The following is a 23,885-nucleotide window of genomic DNA, read 5'->3' as shown; positions in this document are numbered from 1 at the left end:
ATATTTTAAAATCCAAGAAATAAATACATTTTAGAATCGAAGGAAGAGTTTTTTTAAACTTTCATTTAAATAATAATTGATTAATAATATTGTGTTAGTTCCAAGTATTCAGCAAAATGATTCAGTTATATAGAGAGAGCGAAATACATACATATATATATACATATATATATATATGTATATATATATAGTTTTTGTTTTTTTGTCTTTTTAGGGCCACACCCACTGCACATAGAGATTCCCAGGCTAGGATCAAATCAGAGCTGTACACCGGCCTACACCACAGCCACAGCAACATGGGATCCTTAACCCACTGCGTGAGGCCAGGAATCAAACCAGCATCCTCATGGATGCTAGTCAGATTCATTTTCACTGAGCCATGATGGGAACTCCATATTTTTTTTTAGATTCTTTTCCATTATAGGTTATTGCAAGGCATTGAGTGGAGTTCCATGGGCTATACAGTAGGTCCTTGCTGGTTATCTTTTTTATAGGCAGTAGTGTGTATATTTTAATCCCCAACTCCTAATTCATCCCTCCCCCCATTCTCCTATGGCAACCATAAGTTTGCTTTTTGGTTTTTTGTTTTTTGATTTTTTAATTTTAAGGGCCACGCCTGTGGCATATGGAGATTACCAGGCTAGGGGTACAATTGGAGCTGCATCAGCCAGCCTATGCCACAATCATAGCAACACCAGATCCGAGCTACATTTGCTACCTACACCACAGCTCATGGTAATGCCAGATCCTTAAACCCACTGAGCAGGGCCAGGGATTGAACCTGCACCCTCATGGATACTAGATGGGTCCGTTACCACTGAGCCACAACAGGAAATCCATCCTAAGTTTGTTTTCTGTGTTTGTGAGTCTATTTAGAGTTTTTTAAATTAACACTTACCAGAACTGAGAAAAACAAAGACTGTTTTCCCAGGGAAAGAGAGTATATTGTCTCTCAAGTCACAGGTTAAAAGGCTGCCTCAGTATCCTCTTGTTGACATCTGGCACCAGCATTGTGTCCCAGCAAGGGATGAGAATCAACTATTTGGTGCCAAAAGCAGGTGAACTGAGATAGTAGAAGAAGATAAAGAAGGACATGAGCCAGAAAAATGAGGCAAAGGAGAAAGAAACTGTACAAGGATGAAAACAGAGCAAGGATGAAGACTCACAGCTAGACAGAGCCCAGAGAGGGGAGCTTCATAGGCCTTCTAGTTCCAAGGGTCTAGGAACAAGCACAGAGGTCATCTTTGCTGAGGAAGGCAGTGCACAACTGAGCAGAGAAGCCTGGAACGTCAAACGGCTGCTTCTAAAGAAACCCATCCAAAATCGAAGCAGAAACAAGAGCGAGAGCCATAGGAATGACGTCCACAAGAGGGAAGGTGATGCCAGCCAGCTCCCATCTGGGAAAGAACACAACAGCATTTGAAACCCAAGCATCTAAGAGAGTCAGGCAGAAAGGGGCTGGGTAGGCAGCCCAGCTAACTTGGGAAGGGCATTCCGAGGATCAATAGCTTCCAGTTACGAAGCAGACAAAAATTATTTCCAAATTCCACTATTTCCAAGGACAGTTCTATTGATTTACTGCCGTTATGATCTCTCCTTGGACCCATGATGAGTTGAAAACAGCCTACAGATGTAACTGAGTACTTATTATTAACAGCCGGAATGGGGTTAGAGCAAAGCAAAGACTGAAACCTGGCGGCGGGGGGGGGGGGGGGGGGGGGGGGGGGAGTGGAGTGGGGACTGTTGCTTCTGCTAAAGACTTTAAAAATCATGTATCATGTAACTATGGGCATATTGCAGTAGGAAATCGGGTTAAATGCTAGAGGTCTCCTCCCTTGCCCTTCATCTTTTTAAACATTTATGACCCCCTGCCATGAATTATTAAGAGCAATGGCCAGGGTTATCCAGAGAAATAGAAACAGACTGATAGAATAAGTATGTATCTATATACATATATACAGTGGGGCTCCTTTCTAGAGAGGGGATGGGATTCATGTCACTCAAAGAGAATGGTTTGTGAATGGGGAAGGGGGTGGTTCTTCACTGGCTGGAGAAAGGTACATTACATGCTGGAGAGATGACCAATAGAAGCCCACTACCACCAGCTGGCAAGAAAGTGTCAGGGCCTTTCCCCTTCCATTCATTTCCTTCTGTGAAGTGAGGAACCCATATAATTACAGGGGGAAGAAATCAAAATATTCTGAGAAAAACTTCATCCCACCTATAAAACACTCCTCATGCACGCAGTAATGTATGGTTTTCAAAGCACTTTCCTGGTCAGCATTTGACGTGCATAACAGCATCTCTAGGGGAGCAGCCTAGTGGGTAATACTGTCCCATTAGAGGCCTGAAAAAAAGTCAGGCTTCTTTTCTCATCTCAGGACATGGCCCTCTCAGGCTCATTGCAGAGGAAACTCCCAGTCTACACATATGCTATGGGAGGGAGGTCCCAGGAGCTTCCAGGAGAGGGTGCTGGAAGGCTGAGTGACAGTAAGGACAGCAAGAGGAAGAGAAAAGATTCAAGGCAAAACAAAGAAAGCTGCAGAATTATGGAACAAAGTGACCGCTACCAACAGCAGGAAGTGTATTCATTTCCACAAACTGGGTGACTTACACAACAGTAATGGATTGTCCAATGGTTCTGGAGGCTGGAAGTCCAAGGTCAAGCCTCTTGAAATGTGGTTAGTCTGAATGGATATGAGCTATGAGTGTACAATAGACACCAGGGTTCAAACACTTAGAGTAGGAGTTCCCATTATGGCACCGTGGAAACGAATCCAACTAGGAACCATGAGGTTTCGGGTTCGATCCCTGGCCTCGCTCAGTGGGTTAAGGATCTGGTGTTGCCATGAGCTGTGGTGTAGGTCGCAGATGCATCTTGGATCCCGTGTTGCTGTGGCTCTGGCGTAGGCTGGCAGCTACAGCTCCAATTAGACCCCTAGCCTGGGAACCTTCCATATGCCATGGGTATGGCCCTAAAAAGACCAAAAGAAAAAAGACAAACACTTAGAGTGGAAAAAAGAATGTAAGATACCTCAACAATATTTCTATCAATTACCTATTAAATAGCTGTGAGCTGTGGTGTAGTTCACAGACGTGGCTCAGATCTCACATTGCTGTGGCTGAGGTGCAGTCTGGTAGGTGTAGCTTGGATTCGCCACCTAGCCTGGGAATTTCCACATGCTGCAAGTGCAGCCCTAAAAAGACCAAAAAAAAAAAATGCTGCTTAAAATGTAGATGGTAAATATTAAACTTTATACCATTATACACTAAATGTGAAATACCTTTTCATCTAACCTAAGTGGCAGCAGATATGTTTGATCAATAAAGACCACACTTTATTTTTATTACTAAGAACTCAATTTGGAACAGGCCACCCAATATCTTGTAATAGTGGCTCCCGTTTAAGGTAATCACGTTTTCATCCATCTTGGATGAGAAAAATGAGACTATGTCACAAGGGTGATTTTTATTAATGACACATCAGAATGGTACCAGTCTTATTAAAGACAGTTTTCCAAATGAAGTTTTGCATATGCTCTATGCAGGTAAATCATGGGTTCCTTAGTGAAGTCACATCCATGTAGATGTATTTTGCTTTATAAAATGCGCTGGGTTATAAATACTCTGACCTTGTTTATAAAGGAAGCCCGGTTAGTCCTCTTAATGAAGACATTAATTTGCCATTCGTTGTGGACTGATTACTCATTAGCCACTCTCTCCTGACCAACGGCTCTGACTTACAAACTCAGCTGGTTTATCTGACCGTAGGCAGTGGTGTGCTGCCACCTACGGCTGGAAAGAAAAAAGGATAATGTGAAGAGAGTTCTGATAAAGCCACAACAATTGAAAAGAGTTAGAGTGAGGGAGAAAAAGGCTAGAACAAAACAGATTTAAAGGCGTACTCCTATGGACCTTTCCCCCTGTTGCAATCATTTTAAAACATTGACTTTGCAAGCAAAATAAAACTTAGATGAAGGAAGCCATATAGCATCACAACTGCAAAGCCTTAACCCAATTATTTTGGTGGGCTGGTGCTGTAAGTAAGATCAGCAATACTGATAAAGTCAAACAGTATATAATCTACTATAATCACTTTCTAAGCCTTGCCCAGAATTCACCTTGGGATTTTTTTTTTTTTTTTCACATTTCAGACCTTGTCTCTACTGTAGTATCCCACAACAGCAACATTCAACAAATATTTTTAGGGACCCTCCAGTGTTCCAGGCATCCATCCTCGATACTTGAGATGCAGCGTGAACAACACAGGTCTCCTGCCTTTGGGATGCTTACTTTCTAGTGGAGTGAGACCAATAAGAAACACTTAACAAAAGAAAGAAGCCAATTAGCTAGTAAGTTGGAGGGTGACAGGTGTTATGGGAAGAGAAAAGGAAGGACAAGATGAAGAGACTGGAGGTAGGATGGTAGAATGGAGGTAGGGTACAATCTTAAGTAGGGGAGCCTTGTTGAGAAGGTGACACAGGGTAAATGTCTTCAAAGAAGAACCCCTTGGACCAAGGTCCCCTGGAGTGACAGTGTGTGTGGGTTAAGAGAGAAGAGGCCCGAGGAGCTGAGGGCGCAAGAGAGGATGAGGACCAGAGGAGGAGGCCAGGGACGAAAGGAGGGAGCCCATCACAAGAGGCCTTGAGGGACCCCATCTAGATTTTAGCTTTTAGCTGAGTGAAACATAACTTCTGGCTTTTTTTATATTTCTGGCTGTCACCCCCTTAGAGTTTTCTCTTTCTGGTTTTGGTTTTAAAATCATGTTTAAAGAAAAGCCTGGAGTTCCCGTCATGACTCAGTGGTTAACAAATCCGACTGGGAAGCATGAGGTGGCGGGTTCGATCCCTGGCCTTGCTCAGTGGGTTAAGGATCTGGTGTTGCTGTGAGCTATGGTGTAGGTCAAAGATGCAGCTCGGATCCCGAGTTGCTGTGGCTCTGGCGTAGGCCGGCAGCTACAGCTCCGATTAGACCCCTAGCCTGGGAACCTCCATGTGCTGTGGGTGCAGCCCTAGAAAAGACAAAAAAAAAAGAAAAGAAAAGAAAAGCCTAGGAAAAGAACAGAGGTGAGGGGATGAATGCCAGGCCTCATGGACAAATTCAAAGGGCCTGTGGCAGCTGTGGGACTGAGAGGTTGGGAAAGAAAAGGATTTTACTAACTCCAACCGATCTAATAAAAAGAAGCTGGCTTGGTCTCTGGAAAGCGGTTCAGTCACTGCAGGTCCTGATCTCTCTAGCCTGAGGTTGTGAAATCTGGTAAGACATGGTGGTCCTCAAAACTGCTTCACAGGATGTAATAATATATGTGACTAGACTGCTTTAAAAGCAAATTAGTCTCATACACATACATACACATGCCAACCCTTGGATCCATACCTATTTCAAAGAGAAAAAGAGGAAATAATTACATACCACCAGGCTCATGGAAAGGGAGCCTGAATATAAATTTTTGCTTATATGTCACTATGACATCTTTTATACCAGTAACAATTTTTTTTACATTTTTGATTTCTCATTCTCAAATATACGGAAGCTTTTTTTTCACTTTCATCCACTAAAAGCTATCTTACATATAGCTTTACTCCTCTTACGTCTAAGTTTGCAAATTACTAGCATCTACAAAGTTTTGATAGTCACTTGTGTTTTATATTTCTATTATTCAATTTATTATTATTTAACTATATCTAGAATTGTTTTGTTTTGTCTTTGGCCACATCCACAGCAGGCAGAAGAACGTTGATCAGGGATCAAACCGATGCCACAGCAGTGACTCAAGCCACAGCAGTGACCACATTGGATCCTTAACCAATGTGCCACCAGGGAACTCCCTACCTGGAATTGTTTTTGGTAATGTGAAGCGAGGAATGTTTCACTGATTGCTATTTGTTCTAGCATCATTTATCACCAAAAAATAATAAATGTAAACTTCCCTTTTCCTAAAGGTTTATGTATATATTTCCAAGGGAGTGGCCAAAAAAAAAAAAAAAAGATACATCAGTACTAGGGATGTAATGTGTACAACACGATAAATATAATTAAAACTGCTCTGTGTTATTTATGGAAGTTAGAGTAAATCATAAAAGCTCTCATCACAAGGAAAATTTTTCCTCTATCTTTAACTTGATGTCTGTGAAAGAAGATGGATGTTCACTGAACTTACTGTGAACTCGTATGGTGCTGAATGTCAATTCTATCTCAATAAAACTGGAAGGAAAAAATAGAAAAATCCATTAAAAATTAATGGATGAACAAAGCATGGTATATACATACAATGAAATATTATTCAGTCTTAAAAAATGCTGCAACATGGAGAAATCTTGAAACATCCTGGGAGGAGGAGAGATTGGGAAGTTACTATTTAATGAGTAGAGAGTTTCAGTTGGATGATGAAAAAGTCCTGGAAATGAATAGTGGTAATGGTTTTGGACATCTGTAAGTGTACTACAGAAGGCCAAAAACCATGTAAAGATGCTCAACAAGCTAATTATTAGAGAAATGCAAATCCAAACTACCATGAAGTATCCCCTCACACCAATAAGAATGGCCATCATCATAAAGTCTACAAATAAATGCTGAAGGGGGTGCAAAGAAAAGGGAACTCTCCTATACTGCCGGCAGAAATGTAAATTGGTACAACTGCTATGGACAGCAGTATGGAGGTTCCCCAAAAAACTTAAAATAGAATTACCATATGATCCAGCAATCCCTCTCCTGGGCATATATCCCAATAAAATTATAGTTTGAAAAGATACATGCACCCCAATGTTCATTGCAGCAGTAGTTACAATAGCCAAGACATGGAAGCAACCTCAATGTCTATCAGCAGAGGAATGGATCGAGATTACATGTATATATGATTACATATATATATATATATATATATATATATATAAAATATTACTCAGCCATGAAAAGAATAATGTCATTCTTTCACTCCACAACCTGCTCTCCTCACTATAGCCAAAGCAAACTCCCTAAAACACAAGAGTAATCATATCACATCTTTAAAATTTTTCACATTGTCTTTAAGGTAAATTCTAATTTCTACAGTACAGTATACCTAAGAGGGGCTAGACTCTTCTCACCCCTCTCTCCACTCATCACACACCACCCCTCCAACCTGGAGCCATCATCTCCCTGACCACACACACACACAGAATTCAATCATATTAAACACATTTCAGTTCCACAAATAAATCATGCCCCCTCTTATTCCTCAGCTTTTGCACATGAAATCACCTAGGCTCAGAACACTCCTTCCCAACCCTTCTTACCCAGCTTCTTGCTCATCTTTCAGACTTCCTTTGGTTGGCTCCTTGCAATCCCTCTTCAGCATCTATATTTGTAAGCCTCAGATTCTTTCATTTAAAGCTGCCCCAACACCTGGCAGAAGCCCTCTTATATTGGATCCCTGTGGAAATGAGCCCAAATAGGCTTCCCTTGGGTTCCATATCTAGTGGCTGGAATCCTACAACTCTGACCCACACCAATGCCAATCCCACTTCTTCCCAAATATAGCCCTCTATTCTGCTGCCACAGGTGGTCCATCCATTTATGGACCATCTGTGGGTTGTTTTTGCTTTTTGTTTTCATGAGTCAGGAACCAGTCCTTTGCATCCCCCAAATTCTAGGTGACTTATGTCACAGCTTACCCAGTAGGTCCCTCATAGCCCCTCTCCCTAACTGTAAGATGGCTATATTCCCAGCAAAATAATTGTCTTTTTAAAAGAAATTCTCTATCTTCTCCAACAAATTCCTGTATTCTCAACCACCTCTGTAGGATGGAGGGTGGTGGTCAGTTTAGCATTCCCAAACCAGTTCTCGGCCAGCTCCTTTCAAATGCTGCTTAAGAGATGGAGGAACATGTCAGCAAGTTGAAGAAACAGAGAGAAGATTTCTCACTGAGAGAGAATGACAAGAGAAGAACATGATATGAAATGTAATCAGCGGGATAGGAAGGATGGAAGAGCATGATAAAGAGTTTATATATATTTTTTCAATAAAGGAAAACTACTGGAGCATTTTTAGCATAGGAGAGACATGACCTGCTCATATGTCATAAAAGCCAACCTCTTTCCCATGTGTAGAATGGGAGGTAAAGGGACAAGGGGGAAACGAGGAGACCAGTTAGAAGGCATCTCAGTGGCTCAGTAGAGAGATGGGAATGGCTCAGATGAGAGAGTTGACCTCAGGTAAAAAGACTGCTCAATCAGATTAAAGCTACATTTTATCATAGAACCAACAGACATGGCTGGTTGACTGGATGTGAAGAATGAAATAAAAGGACAAATGAGGGATGGGTCTAAGAATTTTTCCTCAAGCCATGGAATAAGTTACTTAGTTGGAAATGACTAAAGGGGGAAGCAGGATTCCAGTCAGAAGAATATTCAAACATCTGTTTTTAGAGAACAGACTTGTGGTTGCCAAGGGGGGGATGGGGAGGGAGTGTGGGGTGGACAGTGAGTTTGGGGTTAACAGATGCAAACTATCATATTTAGAATGGATAAGCAATGAGATCCTACTGAACAGCACAGGGAATTATAGCCAATCTCTTGGGATAGACCATGATGAAAGATAATATAAGAAAAGGAAAAAAAGAAAAAAGAAAAGGAATGTATGCATGACTGGGTCACTTTGCTGTACAGCAGAAACTGGCACAGCATTGTAAATCAACTATAATAAAAAACAAAAATTAAAAAATCTGTCTTGGGAGTTCCCGTCGTGGCTCAGTGGTTAACGAATCCAACTAGGAACCATGAGGTTGCGGGTTCGGTCCCTGGCCTTGCTCAGTGGGTTAAGGATCCGGCATTGCTGTGAACTGCGGCATAGGTTGCAGATGCAGCTCAGATCTGGCATTGCTGTGGCTCTGGAGTAGGCCAGCAGCTACAGCTCCGATTGGACCCCTAAACTGGGAATCTCCATATGCCCCGGGTGCGGCCCTAGAAAAGACAAAAAGACAAAAAAAAAAATCTGTCTTGGTTATATTAAGTTTAAGATGATTATTAGACATCCAAATTGAGAGGTCAGAGGGCAGCTGGAGTCTAGAGTCCAGATGTTCAAACATTCCAGTCATCCTTTTTCTTTGTAACCACCCCCCAAAACTCCATGCCATAACTATAATTTTTCTTTATGCTCATGGAATCTGTGAGTCAGGGACACAGATGGCTTGTCTCTATTCTATGATATCTGAGCCCTCCGCTGGGGAGACTTAAACAGCTGGGCATGGCTTGAATGGCTGGGGGTTAGGATCATCTGGAGGCCTCTTTACCCACATATCTGGCACTGAGCCTGGGATGACTTGAGGGTTGGGCTCAGCTGGTACTGTCAACGGGAGAACCTACACATGGCCTTTCCATGTGACCTGGGCCTTCTCCCAAGCCTGAGGACCTCCGAGCAGTTGGGCTTGTTCTTGGTGGCCCAGGGTTCCAAAATCAAGTATTGTTTTAAAAAGTGGAAATTGCCTGGCCTTTTGAGATCTAGGTTCAGAAGCCCCATAGAATGAGTTTCATAGTGTCATATTCCAATGAGGAGCAGGTACCTCTCTCTTCATACAGACCACTCTCCTAAATTCCACCCCCCCCCCTTTTTTTTTTTTTTTTTTTTGATTTTTTAGGGCCACACCTGTGGCACATGGAAGTTCCCAGGCTAGGGATCTAATCGGAGCAGCAGTTGCCGGCCTAAACCACAGCCACAGCTATGGCAACACAGGATCCGAGCAGCATCTGTGACTTATATCGCAGCTCACATTAATGCTGGATCCTTAACACACTGATCAAGGCCAGGGATCGAACCTGTGTCCTCATGGATACTAGTTGGGTTTGTTACCGGGAACTCCCCAAATTCTTAAGAATACACATCAGGTTCACCCAAGAACCCTTTCCTGGGGGAACATCTAAGCTTCTGCAGCTCAGACATATGCAGCCAGAAGTGGCTGTCAGACTCTGCTTCCATGAGACAGCCCTATCTCTATGCCAGGTTCTCCTGGCAGCCACTTTGCTTGACTTGTAGGATCAGAAGCTCCCCCTCCACTCTCCACAGCACTCTCCACTTTGATGAATTCACTTGAAAGAATCTAGTCGCTCAATGAATCATGAGGCTTCTTTTATCTAGAGACTATAGATTGTCTGGCCAAAAGATGGATTTGGCCACCGCAAGTAAGCCCTGCATGGATGTGTCTATGTGACAATTTCCTTAATATGTGGAGCACTTGCCTCCCACTGTCCTCAGCTGTGAGGCTTGAGCTGAAATGCCAACACAACAAAGTCCCGTGACCCTCCTATTATATACAAAACTATATTTTCCTTGATCTATCGATGTCAGTCTATTTAGCACTATGCAATAGAACTTTCTACAATAACAGAAGCGTTCCAGGTACGCCCTGGGCAAAATAGAAGTCACTAGCCACTCACGGCTATTAAAATTTTGAAATGTGGGAGTTCCCGTTGTGGCTCAGTGGTAACGAACTGGACTAGTATTCATGAGGATACAGGTTCTATCCCTGGCCTCGCTCAGTGGGTTAAGGATCTGGCATTGCCATGAGCTGGGGTGTAGTTTGCAGACGCAGCTTGGATCCCGCGTGGCTGTAACTGTGGTGTAGGCTGGCAGCTACAGCTCTGATTCAACTCTTAGCCTGGGAACCTCCATGTGCCGCAGGTGCAGCCGTAAAAAGCAGAAAAAAAAAAAGGAAGAAATGAGATTAATGCAACTGAGAAATTGAATTTTTAATATTGTTTTATTTTAATTAACTTAAAATTGCCTCTTGTGGCTAATAGGTACTGTATTGGATGGCATTCTATATAAAAAGCAGATGAAAACTTTACTACATTCTAGCTGTGTACTAACTGGTCTCCTGATAGGAATTAGTCCATACATTCCTTTGATCCTTACTACAGCCATACAAAACTGGTGTTTTTCTCCATTTTTACTTTATAACTTAAGCCAAAAATGATTTTCAATGTATAACCAACTAAAACTCACTTAACTTCCTTCAGTGTTTTATGCAAATGCCATCTTCTCAGATGAATTTTCGCTGGGACCAGCAGATGCAAACTACTATGTATGGACTGGGTAAACAACAAGATCCTATTGTATAGCACAGGGAACTATATTCCATGTCCTGCAGTAAACCATAACGGAAAAGAATATTGAAAAGAATACATATATACGTATAACTGAATCACTTTGCTGTACACCAGAAACCAACACAATATTGAAAATCAACTATTCTTTAATAATAAATAAATACATTTGAAAATTAAAAAGAAAGAATAGCTGCATTTTCAGGTATTTGAAAACACAGAGCAGAATCTATTTGAAATATGTACTGTATTTTGAAAATCTGGTAGTTTCACACAAAAATCCAGCAACCTGGCTTTTTTGGAAAACGTCAAGATCTGGTACCAGATCAGCTACACAAAATCACCACCCTGATCTTCCTCTGGTGCCTATTTTTCTCATGCCCATCATCTCATACATTCTATGCTTTATAACTGTGCTTATTGTCCATTTATGCTGATGATAATATTAACTCTCTAAGGACAGAGATTTTTGTCTCTCTCTTTCTCTGATGGATCCCTGGAGCCACAGTGTTTAGTGGTTCTTGCTGGGGCTTCCTAGGTTTCTGTTGAACGAATGAATGAGCTGCCTCCTAGAGGGGAGAAATCCTGCTTCAGGAAACATGCTGTGTCTTGCTGAGCCCTTGTGTGATAGAGTCCAAAGCCATCCTCAGAGGCTGAGACTGGAGAGGGCTGGACTGCTCCACATATTCCCAAGAGAAGAATGTAGGCTCCCAAGGGCAAGGGGAGGAAAGAAAGAGAGCAGAGCCAGCGGGCTGGCATGAGGCTAAGACACAACATGAGGCTGGGCAGCCTGTGAAAATTCCCTAGTACAGGGATGTCCTCAAGACAGCTTTCTAACAGTGTTTACATTGCAGCTGTCTCTATTGCTGCGAAATAAATATATTGCCCACGTTTTCAATAAAGCCTGCTCTCCCCATAAAAGTCTAGTGTCAGAGGTATTTTTTATTGAACTGTAGTTGATGTACAATATGTTACAGGTGTAAAATAGAGTGATTCACAATTTTTAAAGGTTATACTCCTGTTATTATAAAATATTGGCTATAACCCCTGTGTTGTACAATAGATCCTTGTATTTTATTTTATACATAAGAGTTTGTACCTCTTCATCCCCTACCCCAGGGGTATTTTACTTGCTTGTTTATTTGCCTACTTGACTTACCTGCTTACTTATTCCTTTGGGTGAAACTAAAGGAAGTTACTGAGTTTAATGGCTCCATCAACAATGTATCAAACAGCATAAAACAATGATAAGCTGAATTGTTTTGATGGAAGCAGGTGCCTAAAACTGGGTAACCATGAGCCTCTAAGCTAATTCAACCACAAATACCCACACTCACATGCCAGAAATCCACCCCTCCTCCCCAATTTAAGGAAGGCATTCAATAAAAATGAGTTTTAATAGCTGATTAGGACTTACGTAGGGTGTGATGAAAGTTTGAGTCAATCTGACTTTGATCTCAAGGGCCAAAGGACCCAATATAGAAGATGTACAGACGAGGGAACTATGGGGAGAAATTAAGTGCAATTTCCTATGGCTATTCAGTGATTAAGTGTCAAAACCAGGCTTCAAAACCAGGTCTTAACTCCAGGTCCATGTTCTTACTATTCACCTCCACAGTCCTCTTTCTGCAAAGGCCTGGATTTATGCCCAAGGCATTGCCTAAATTTGTGTAATTCCTTTGGTCCTTAAGTGCATATTTCATCTTTAGCCTGTTTAAAGTATGTTTACAGCTGTTGGCTGTCCCAGACCCTAGTGAGCCCAAGGCTAGTCTATGAAGTGCTTGGATTAGCCAAATTCTAATTTATACTAGTGGTCCACTCCTCATTCTTGGGCGTTTCCAACCCTATCCTTGATTCCATATCAAGCTCGTCTTCCAGGATACTCAATTACCTAGTTAGCCAAAACAGGGGTCTCTGAGTAGATACCCCAAATCCTAGGAGTAGTAAGGACGACTTCATGGCAGATTAAATTGTCCACAATGTCCCACAGCAGAAACCTCAAATACCAGATGCGAAGCGTAGTAGTTGAGGTCTTTAAAAAAGAGAGAGAGAGAAATCTCAGACAGGTCCAAAACAGTGTTTAAAAAAATTATTTTCTTTAGAAAAATTTATTTTAAAGGTACTAGTAGTAGTTCTGTTCATCTAAGGTTATTTAAATCAAAGCCAGCAAAACAGAAGTTTACTTATTTTACAAAGGAAAATTCTTTGAAATTAATATGCCAAAGCAAAAAGACTTTAAGTTTCTGAGTAGGATCAGAGGTATTACTTTAGAAATCATGGTGGATATTTCCATATTTAATAGTGCTCTGGGTATTATTCACAAGACCTCCTGGCAAGAGATTAATATCACACCAGAAACCTGTGTATCAAGATGGTATCTAGGAGTTCCCACTGTGGCAGAGTGGGTTAAGGACCCAGCATTGCCACAGCTGTGGCGTAGGTAGCAGCTGAGACTCAGATCCAATCCCTGGCCGGACAACTTCCATATGCCGTGAGTTTGGCAAAAAAAAAAAAAAAAAAATGATATCTAAAAAATTATTTAGGTCCAGTCTCCTGAAAGAAGGAAATTAACCATTCCCTTGTGGCTCATCTGGTTAGCAACCTGACATAGTGTTTGAGAGGATGCAGGTTCATCCTTGCTCAGTGGGTTATGGATCCTTCGTTGCTGTGAGCTGTAGCATAGGTCGCAGACGTGGCTCAGATCCCAAGTTGCTGTGGCTGTGGTGTAGGCCGGCAGCTGCAGCTCCGATCGACCCCTAGCCTGGGAACTTCCATATGCCCCAGGTGAGGCCCTAAAAAAAAGAAAAGAAAAAAAAAAAAGAAAACAGCTGGGTTTCTGGCTTTGGGGACAGTGATTAAATGTAAACTAAGAGAGGAAAAGAAAAACTATCTGCTGAAAAGACCATTATTTTTAAATGAAAAAGGAATGTGTGATCATCAATTTTAAAACTGATTTTTTTTGTTTAAACTTCCAGGACAATCTAAATAACAGAGGTGAAGGAGAAGAAGAAGAAGAAGAGGTGTTTGGGCTCAAGCACAAGGTAATGCTTTGTTTCTAAACCCAGGTTCCCAATAGGGGTGGAGGCTGGGAGAGCGAATCTGTGACTTTCATTGTGGCTGGCTTCTCTTGAATACCTTGCTGTTTCTTGTCAAGTTTCCAAAGCCCCCAGACTGGCCATGGAGATCATTCCTCGCCACATTTTCCCCTTCGTCTCCTATGTTTCAGCTTCCAGGAGAGCTTCCCTTAACCTCTTGATTCACTCCATTCCTGGAGAGATGGAGTGACGTATCTGATGGATGGATTTGAGAAATAATAACTGTTCTTCTCCACTCGGCATAGGCCTTCTTCCTCTTGGGATAGCCCTGTAGCACCAGTTGTGCTCAGCCCCTCTGATGAGGGTACAGCAAATATAGGTGGTGTGGCGCTGCTGAAAGAAGCACCATGCCACCTCTTCGTGGTAACCAGAAGTGTAAGTCACTTCCCTCCAACAGGAGACAAACTGATAACACAAACTTGCCCCATTTCAGAGATCCCACGAGGCACTCTCTCTAAGCGACTCCTTTGATTACTCTTTATTGAGGTTTGATTTCAGTTTTCCATCCACCATTCCTTCATGTATTTCTCTAATTGTTCATAACTCAGGAAAGGAATATGACATGCTCCTCTAGAAGCCCAACATTTGGAGGGGGTGGGGGAGAGTGTTTAGAGATCCTGAGAAATCAAAACCCTAAGAATAGAATTTGGGGGAGTTCCCACTGTGGTGCCACGGAAACGAACCAATTAGTATCTGTGAGGACTCAGGGTTCAATCCCTGGCCTTGCTCAGTGGGTTAAGGATCCAGCATTGCTGTGGCTGTGGTGTAGGCTGGCAGCTATAGATACAATTTGACCCCTAGCCTGGGAACTTCCATATGCTGCAGGTGTGGACCTAAAAAGCAAAAAAAAAAAAAAAAAAAGAATAGAGTTTGCTAGTAAAGTATACATGTCATCTGGAACCTCATGGTGCCATGCATGGCACACAACGGAGGCCAGGGAATTTTAACTTTGGGCTGGTGGAGGCTTGAAGTAGGCCCAGTGAGTTTTCACAGCACTGTAGCACAGGTGGTGGCCTGGGTGAGAGATTTTAGGCGAGCCTGTGAGTCTTTTGAACCTGGAGGGTCACTGTTGCTTATGGTATTTTACTGGCAGAATGGGACTTTCTCCGGGGTCCCAACTGCAGAGGTGAGGGTCACCTCTCCCAAAAGCAATGTCATCTCTTCAGGGACTCAAAAGTTGTAATGGCTTCATGCCAAGAGTCTAAAGCAACTCAGAATGATCATGAGACACACAGGAGGATCACACAGCATCTGTGCCACCTTGTTTGAAAACGAGCCAATCTCCAATCATTAGAACAGTTATCTCCGGAAAAGTTACATCCCTGGAATACAGTACCTAGTGTACCCAAAGGCTGTAGTGGATATCGGTGATGTGGAGAGATTCCTTCTATCAGTGTCCCCTGATGCCAGTCAATGCCCACTTGCCAGAATCTACAGTCTGTGAACTTAAACTCAATTGGCAGAAATATCAGTGCCACACACCCCCCAACCGTGAACTTGGTGGACTGCAAGAAGCCTTAGAAGATGGGTGCACTGTGGCACAGATTTAACTCCCAGGTGGCAGGTCTGTGGGAGTCCTCTGCAACACCAGCAGTGCTGCAACCTTACAAACAAAGGCCCAGCAGCAGCCGGCCCTCAGTCCAGACAGGCAGCCTCTAGGCACTACCGCTGCAGTTTCCAGGGCAAAGCACTTCACGGGGCTCTTAAGCAGAACTGGGAAAAGGATGCGTTGCTTTCCTGCTTTTTTTCAAGGCAGCTGGGTTCAATGCACTACAGAGTGCTGGGCAGGTTCTAGCTTTTAATTGGTGGAGTCAGGCAGGTATCACCAATGCTACACTCACTATCCCCAACTCCCTTTTCATGCAGGCCCAAGAGGGGGATGGTAAGGGACTAGCCTTGGACCCATATGGCTTGTTCTTAGTTGCCTCTAGATTGCTTAAGTCTGTGTAAAATATCCCTGGGAGACAGGTTTCTTAAACCTAAACCTTGCTTTGGAAGGGGACAGACTACACATCCTTAGGTTCAGGCCTGAAAATGCCTATTCACAGGAGTGTGGCCTCAAAGCCCCTAGAGGGAGCCCTCACTCAACCCAGCCTGGGTGCCGGAAACACCCTGTAGGAAGGGGAAATGTAAATGAAAGCAACCCAACTGAAGAAGGGGCACAAGACCTGAGACCAATAGGCACATGAAAAAATGTTCAACATTACTAATTATTAGAGAAACACAAGTCAAAACTACAATGAGGTACCACCTCACACCAGTCAGAATGGCTACAATAAGTCAGTCTACAAATAACAAATGCTGGAGAGGTGATGGAAAAAAGGAACCCTCCTACACTGCTGGTGGGAATGTAAACTGGTACAACCACTATGGAAAACAGTATGGACTTACCTCAGAAAACTAAACATAGAACTACCATATGATCCAGCAATCCCCACTCCTGGGCATAGACCCAGACAAAACTTTCATTTAAAAAAAAAAAAAAAGAGTTCCCGTTGTGGCTCAGTGGGTTAAGAATCCAGCTAGTATCTATGAGGATGCAAGTTTGCTCCTGGTCTCACTCAGTGGGTTAAGGATCCAACATTGCCACAAGCTGCGGCATAGGTCACAGATGCGGCTTGGATCTGACGTCGCCGTGGCTGTGGTGAAGGCTGGTGGCTACAGTTCTGATTTGACCCCAGCCTGGGAACTTCCATATGCCTCAGGTGCAGCCCTAAAAAAAGACAAAAATAAAAGATTCATGCACCCTTATGTTCATAGCAGCTCTACTGACAATAGCCAAGACATGGAAACTAAATGACCATCAACAGGTGAATGGATTAAGATGTGGTACAGATGCACAATGGAATACTACTCAGCCATAAAAAAGAACAAAATAATGCCATTTGCAGCAACATGGATGGAACTAGAGACTCTCATACGAAGTGAAGTAAGTCAGAAGGAGAAAGACAAATACCATATGATATCACTTATATCTGGAATCTAACACATAGCACAAATGAACCTATCTACACAACAGAAACAAATTTATGGACATGGAGAACAGACTTGCGGTTGCCAAGAGGGAAGGGGAGGGAATGGGATGGACTGGGAGTTTATGGTTAGTATAGGTAAACTATCGCATGTGGAGTGTGTAAGCAATGAGCACGTGGAAGTATATCCAATCACTTATGATGGAACATGATAGAATACGAGAAAAAGAAGCACATACATGTATAACTGGGTCATTTTGCGGTATGGCAGAAATTGACAGAACACTGTAAATGAACTATAATAAAAGAAAAATGTTTTTAAAGCATTATGCAGTATCTTTCTCCCGGAAATGACCAATGATCAATGAGCCTAAGGCCAAAACTAAGCCTCCACCCTCACCCCCAGTTGAGCCTCACAGTTACTAAACCAGAGGACAGGGATCTGGATTGCTAACAGCTCTGAGCAGTTGCTCAAAGCTTGACTACAAGGGCCTGGTTAGAAGTTGAATGTAACACAGTAGAATTGACTCAGCAGATAAATTTTTAAAGGACTGAAAGAAATACTACTCCTTAGAAAACCTACTGCACAGACCAAAGACTAGACTAAAATTAAATCAGAAGCAAGGCTAATGTCTGTGTTTTCTTAAATGCTTGATTGCTGGAGACTTCTTTTCTTTTCAGACATGTTGACTCACAAAAGGCTCCTTCATACAAATGCCATACTCATACTGTTTACTGTTGAAAGACTAAATCAGTAAATTCATATGAGGTGAAAAAATGGAAATGGAATGTACAATTCTAGTCAATCAGAGGCAATTTGAGAGAATTTTATTGAACTGTCAATTTAATCAACATCTAACATTTCTAGTTTTGCTACATTTGGATAAGCACATCAGGAAATTAAATTAAATACTATGAGAGTTCACTTGTAATGAAACATGATCTTAACAGGATATGGGTATATAAATTTAGTGGTTTTATTGCATTGTTAGAAAATTATATTATGAAAGATACAAAAAAAATCAATAGCTGTTATTACTTCTGTTTATTTTACAATCAGTATGCCATCTTTTACCATTATGGCTTTAAGTTTGCATTCTGCCCAACAGATTTCAAATAACAGTTTATTATACACATGCCTTAATAAAACAGTTAAAATATTTACAAATTCAAAATAGATGTTTTATAACTGAAAAAAAAAGTTCACCTGAGAATTCATTGTAGCATTGCCATTTTAAAATTTTTTCCAAGTTGTTAATGTGGCTACATGTCCACATTCAACTTGTATCGTCCACGGCATCAAATATATTTGATTCCTTATTTTAAATTAGTTGCACATTAAGCTATAGTAAATTGCTATAAAATGCACAGAGGAGAATGTAGATTTGTACCCATATTTGTTTTTAACATAATGATTTAACAACAAATTATGTGCTATAGCTGCAGGATTCAAATAACAAAAAAAAATTTTTAAGGTACAGTTATTTTACTGAGAGAGACCTAACAGCTTTTTAAAAATCATCAGGCAATGAGAAGGCCAACTCATAAAATAAGGAACAATGATTATGTAAATATGCAATACACAAATGGAAAACTACCTTGCCAAAATTCTGCATGAAGGAAAAGATATACACTGTATACACATAATCCTGTCATTTGTCTTCGGCAGCCTCAAAAAAAAAAACAAAACAAAAAACTTAAATTTTCTTAGAAAAAAACTTCTTTAGAAGTTAATGTTAAAATAGGCATAAATGTGTAATGCTATGCAATATATAAAAAACTGCCCCACTTTATGGCCAAAAGACAAAGAAAATTTTTTTTCTCTCTCTCTGTCCCTCTGGATTACAACTTGAAAATCATGTAGGTATGAGGTAGTGTAGTTTTACTTGTATTACATGCTGGCTATTAAAAGTAATGCTATATTTTATGAAATATTACACTTGGCCAACAATCAGAGTATCATTTAAAATAAACCCTTAATGCTAAACTATTTATATGTAGAGAGAAATTTAAACCAAGTGCCTTAAAAATCATATTTAAACTCTGAAGACTATCATAAAATAAGAAGTATTTCAAAGCAGTTATTTACAGTAGCAATTAAAGCAAAAGATTATTTGACATTTGCACATACACAAACTGATATGACAAACAGTCCCGTGTACACTGAGGTAGGAAATCCAGGAGTCCATTGGCTTGTATAAGATTTTACATTTTGTAAACCGGAAACGTTTTTATATTATTTTCTATTTTGAAGTTAAAATTAAAGGAACAAGTATCAAAGAAATAGCTACATGGAAGGATCTATACACACATACGCACATATCATTCTTTTATAATATGGGATGGACTATCACAGAGTTAACATTCTCCCTGACAAACTGAGTATACCTCTAAAAGCCTCTAGAAAATAAATGAGCCCAACTAGTTTTCTCTTACAACTAAGTTGATAAACAGAGATAACTCACAAATCACTGAAGATACCAGGCAACCTCTCCACCAACACCCCCCCACCCCGCAAGAAAAGGGGTAACACTTGACAAATTGCTCTGAAATATTAAGTCTGGTCCCCAAACACTCACAGTAAAGGCCGCCTGGCTTCAGACCCACTGTTCTGTGGGGGATGGAGACCTCCCGCATCGGCTATGCAAGCCCTTCGCTAGACTCAGGATTTCACCTACAAAAGTCTCTCTCTCAGGCATCTAATTTTGGTGAAATGAGATACTTTCTAACGCAAACACTAAAAATTACTCTTTGTACCCTTTCAAACTTTGTTCTGCAAATGCTTCTGTGAATGTGAATATACATTTTTTTTCATTGTTGAGAGGCTCATAACTTGACCCCCCAACAAATCTATAACAGCAGAATGGCTAAGAACCACTGCAAAATGTTATGGGGCAGGTGCTCAGATTATTTAAAAAAAATTTTTTTTTCTTTTGGCCACACCAGCAGCATGTGGAAGCTCCCAGGCCAGGGACTGGACTGAACCCATGCCACAGCAGCAACCCCAGCCTCTGCAGTGACAGCACAGGATCCTTAACCACAAGGAAACACCTAAAAAAATTATTTTAAAATAGACCTGAATAAACACAAAGACTGATTTTTAAAATGCCCAAGTGCAAAATTACTTTTTTTTTTTCTTTTGCCATTTCTTTGGCCGCTCCCGTGGCATACGGAGGTTCCCAGGTTACGGGTTGAATCGGAGCTCGGAGATCTAGCCGCCAGCCTCCGCCAGACTCACAACAAAGCTGGATCCGAGCCGCGTCTGCGACCTACACCACAGCTCACGGCAACGCCGGATCCTTCACCCACTGAGCAAGGCCAAGCATCGAACCCGCAACCTCACGGTTCCTAGTCAGATTCGTTAACCTCTGAGCTACGACGGGAACTCCAAGTCCAAAATTACTTGTGTGCCCTTATACACTAGATTTGGGGAAGAGAGCGAGATTAAATCTGGCTTCCAGTTCAAATCCACAGTGGGTCAAGATCAAGTTTCATCCTATTTCACAAACCTGCATGGTTGTTGTGGATACATTTTTATCTATAATAATGCCTTTTGCAAATAAATCATAGGACTTCAAAAATAGGATGGAAAATGAACTGCCATTCCTGACAAATGTAGGCAATTTTTGTCTCCCTGCAATATCTGGTTTTCTTGCATGGGTGACCTATGTAGGGCAGGCAAACAGCCTTGTATTTGGTGAGCCCTCCAGGACTCTAAGGAGGCTAAGACAATACTGCCAATGCATTAGCTCAGGCCACTGCATCCTGAGTCTTATTTCTTTTTCCAAAGGGACAAGAATGACAGGAAGCAGAAAGACCATGATGGACTCAGATGCGGAAGAGACTGAAGAGAAAAAAGAGGGAAATGACACTTATCTACTGTTGTCGTAGTCAGAACTCTTTTAAAGTTGATACGGAGGAGGAGCAGAAGCCTCTGCCTTAGGCCAGCTACCTGCCCTGTTTCCTAACTACTTCCCCAGAGCTCAGGACTCACAGCGCAGGCCAACCAACCTCTGGCTTTACTAGGAGCTGAAGAACAAAGTGCCAGGATTCAGGCAAGATGCTTTATTTATTTTTTCACACTGCAGTTCTACACAAATATTCCTGAGGAGCTGACACCCTACTTCTCAGAAGGAATGAGCTCTATCAGTGTTACTTGGGGGAAATTTTTCTTTTAAACCACTACATTGTAAGAAGGTCAGATTATTAAACTTCTGCAGGCTGTTTCTTTGTAGTAGGAACTAGCTGCAGATGTTTCAAGCTATTTAACTGTTGTTTGATTTGCTATGGTTTTCGTGTTCTTATTTATTTTGAATCCTGGGCAGAGTCACTACTAATAGTTATTATTCTTTAGGACATGAGTTTTTCAAAGCCTTACTACATGTTCACATGTGATGTTTCGGCATCCAGGAGGCAAGTCATTCCTGCCTCTCCTACTGAAATCACGGGAAAGGTCAAGGGAACTCTCTTAACGGCAAACTACCAGGGGAGAAAAACAATATCGTTTTAGAGACAAATGGCTACATCGGGCTCTCAAGACGATGTTCAAACTTCAGTAGAAAATGAGACGGTTTGGAGGAAGTGGATGCAAGTTTACTCATCAGTAGTACATTTGTCGGTCATCTGCTGACAGAAATCCGAGATGCCACCACTCTGGCGACACTGCTCCCCAGGCCCAGCCAGCTCCGAGGGGGCACTGACAGTTGCCGAGGACTCCTGGCCGGCCTCGCTGCCCTTGGCGCTGGGATAGTGGGGGCTCTGCTCCCCTGAAGGTGGCCCAGCTGCAGGCCCTTCAGACAAACTCAAGATTGATGGTAAAACAAGCTCACCATCAGAAGAACTCTTTCCTTTCTCAGAAACTAAAAAGGAAAGCGGGCAATCGGAGGCCGAGTACTTGGCGAGTATCTGTATTTGTTCTTGACTTAGAGCTGCTTCTTTACAGACTTGCTGGCAAAGTCCAGTTAGGTTCTGCTTTGTCTCGCCCAGAGTTGACAAAATGTGATCCCTCTCCTTCAACAAGCTCTCCTTTTCGTTTTGCTGTGAAGGTGAGAAAGAGAATACAGTGAATTGTGTTTATGAGCTCGATCAACATCCCTAAGGCGACCAAACATTCAGATTCGCAGTGTCTTCTCACTAAACAAGACCACATGGAGTTCTTCCTGTCAATTCAACTCAAAGATACATTAAATACCTCAGGTCCAGAAGCCCCCATCTTAAACTTTTAGGCTTACATGTATCTTGAGATTTCAAATTTTTCAGATTTTAGAAAAGAAAATACAGACACACATAATTCCGCTAGTAGCACACCACTATCAGGCGCCTTTTCATTTCTAAACACACACATTAAAGTATCAATGCACAAAATGTGAGTATGATAAATAAAGACTCTATATATCCTGATGTCAGTTTGTGTCAGCTTTTTTGGCCAAAATAGTTTTGTTGTGCAAACCTGCAAAGTTTTCAGAGCTTTTTGGATTTGTGGACTACAGATAAACAAACGCAGACTTTTTGGATGGAATACAACCCAAAAAGTACAACCACAGTGACCATAACTCCTGCAAGTTCTAAGAGTGACTGGCATTAGGTGCGCATTTACTCTGTCCCAGATACTGGACTAAATATTTTAAAATATGCAGTCTCAACTACATAATCCTCACGACTCTGTTGATCTCAGTAATAGCAAATCCACTTCATGGGTTTTCAGAGTTTAACATGCCCAGAGTCAGAAAGCTAGTGAGTGAGTTACTAAAGTGTGAAGAATTGGGGGGGGGGGGATTTGTGTTTGTTAATTATTATTGGTGCTGCTGTTACTTTCATTTTAAAAGTATATCCCTACCGGAAAACCTAGCATGGAATTTTTTTCAAGCTCTCCTGGTTCCTGCCTTTCAGTCCACTATCACTGGTTACTGCTGACAGCAAGTCTTTTTCTACCATTGCCCCACCTCATCCTTCCTATTCTATCACTGCATTGCTCCTAATGGCATGTGTGCTAGAAACCCAATAATCAAGCTATTCATAAGGTAAGAGTTAATAAATGTTGAGAGAGGGTCAAAGATTTCTCTTGTAAAATTTACGACAGCTCTTCTGGCCTTCTGCTCATTGGCAGCTTCTGGAGAGCTGAGCTATTAAAATGTTGCCAGTTAACATTTAGACAGGTTATTTCATAGTAATCATCTACAATGGCCAACCTTTAAATAGATTCCTTTCTGCGACAAAAATAGCCAAAAGGGTAAAAAGAAATTTGCTTTGCACAAAGTACTGTTGGAGTTTCATATAAAAGTTTTTCAAAATTGTATGTGAATCCAAATACCAGTAGTTTAGTTTTTAAATATTTCAAGGCCATCTAATATTTTGAGAAATGGTACAATGAATATAAAGCCCTGCATTTTTATACTGCAAGGTATTGTCCCAATTTTCTCTGGCTTAAATATTGGTAATAGGCCACGGGGGAAAAATATATATATATATAATAAAGACCAATGTTCAATAAGTACATTTTTCTTACAGCAAGCCTGTCAGTTGCAGCCTTCTGATAAAATGAGTCTGATGGTGCCCACAAGGTGAAAACGGTGAAAACAATGAAAAACAGTAAAAACAGTGCCCACCACCTGACCAGAGAAGGAACACATTTAATGCAATCACCTGCTTTTCGTCATGGCCTTTCAGAAGTCAATCCAAATGAGGATGGAAGCAAAGTTTCCAGAAAATAGTTAGAAACACATTTTTCCCTAGTCACAACA

At 41.5% G+C, this 23,885-nt stretch overlaps 1 protein-coding gene across 1 annotated transcript in view; it reads right to left on the bottom strand.

Annotated features, from left to right (window-relative positions):
• Window positions 1-17,956: 17,956 nt before the first annotated feature.
• BACH1 (BTB domain and CNC homolog 1) overlaps window positions 17,957-23,885 on the bottom strand; it is a 40,999-nt gene continuing 35,070 nt past the window's right edge. Inside the window, 1 exon segment of the mRNA XM_047795269.1 lies at window positions 17,957-22,182. Coding sequence (XP_047651225.1) covers window positions 21,739-22,182 — 444 coding nt within the window. The 3' untranslated portion in view covers window positions 17,957-21,738.

The sequence above is a fragment of the Phacochoerus africanus genome, chromosome 1 (assembly GCF_016906955.1).
Source record: "Phacochoerus africanus isolate WHEZ1 chromosome 1, ROS_Pafr_v1, whole genome shotgun sequence".
In the NCBI taxonomy this organism is placed as follows: Eukaryota; Metazoa; Chordata; class Mammalia; order Artiodactyla; family Suidae; genus Phacochoerus; species Phacochoerus africanus.
This window is presented reverse-complemented; position numbering and strand designations above follow the sequence as displayed.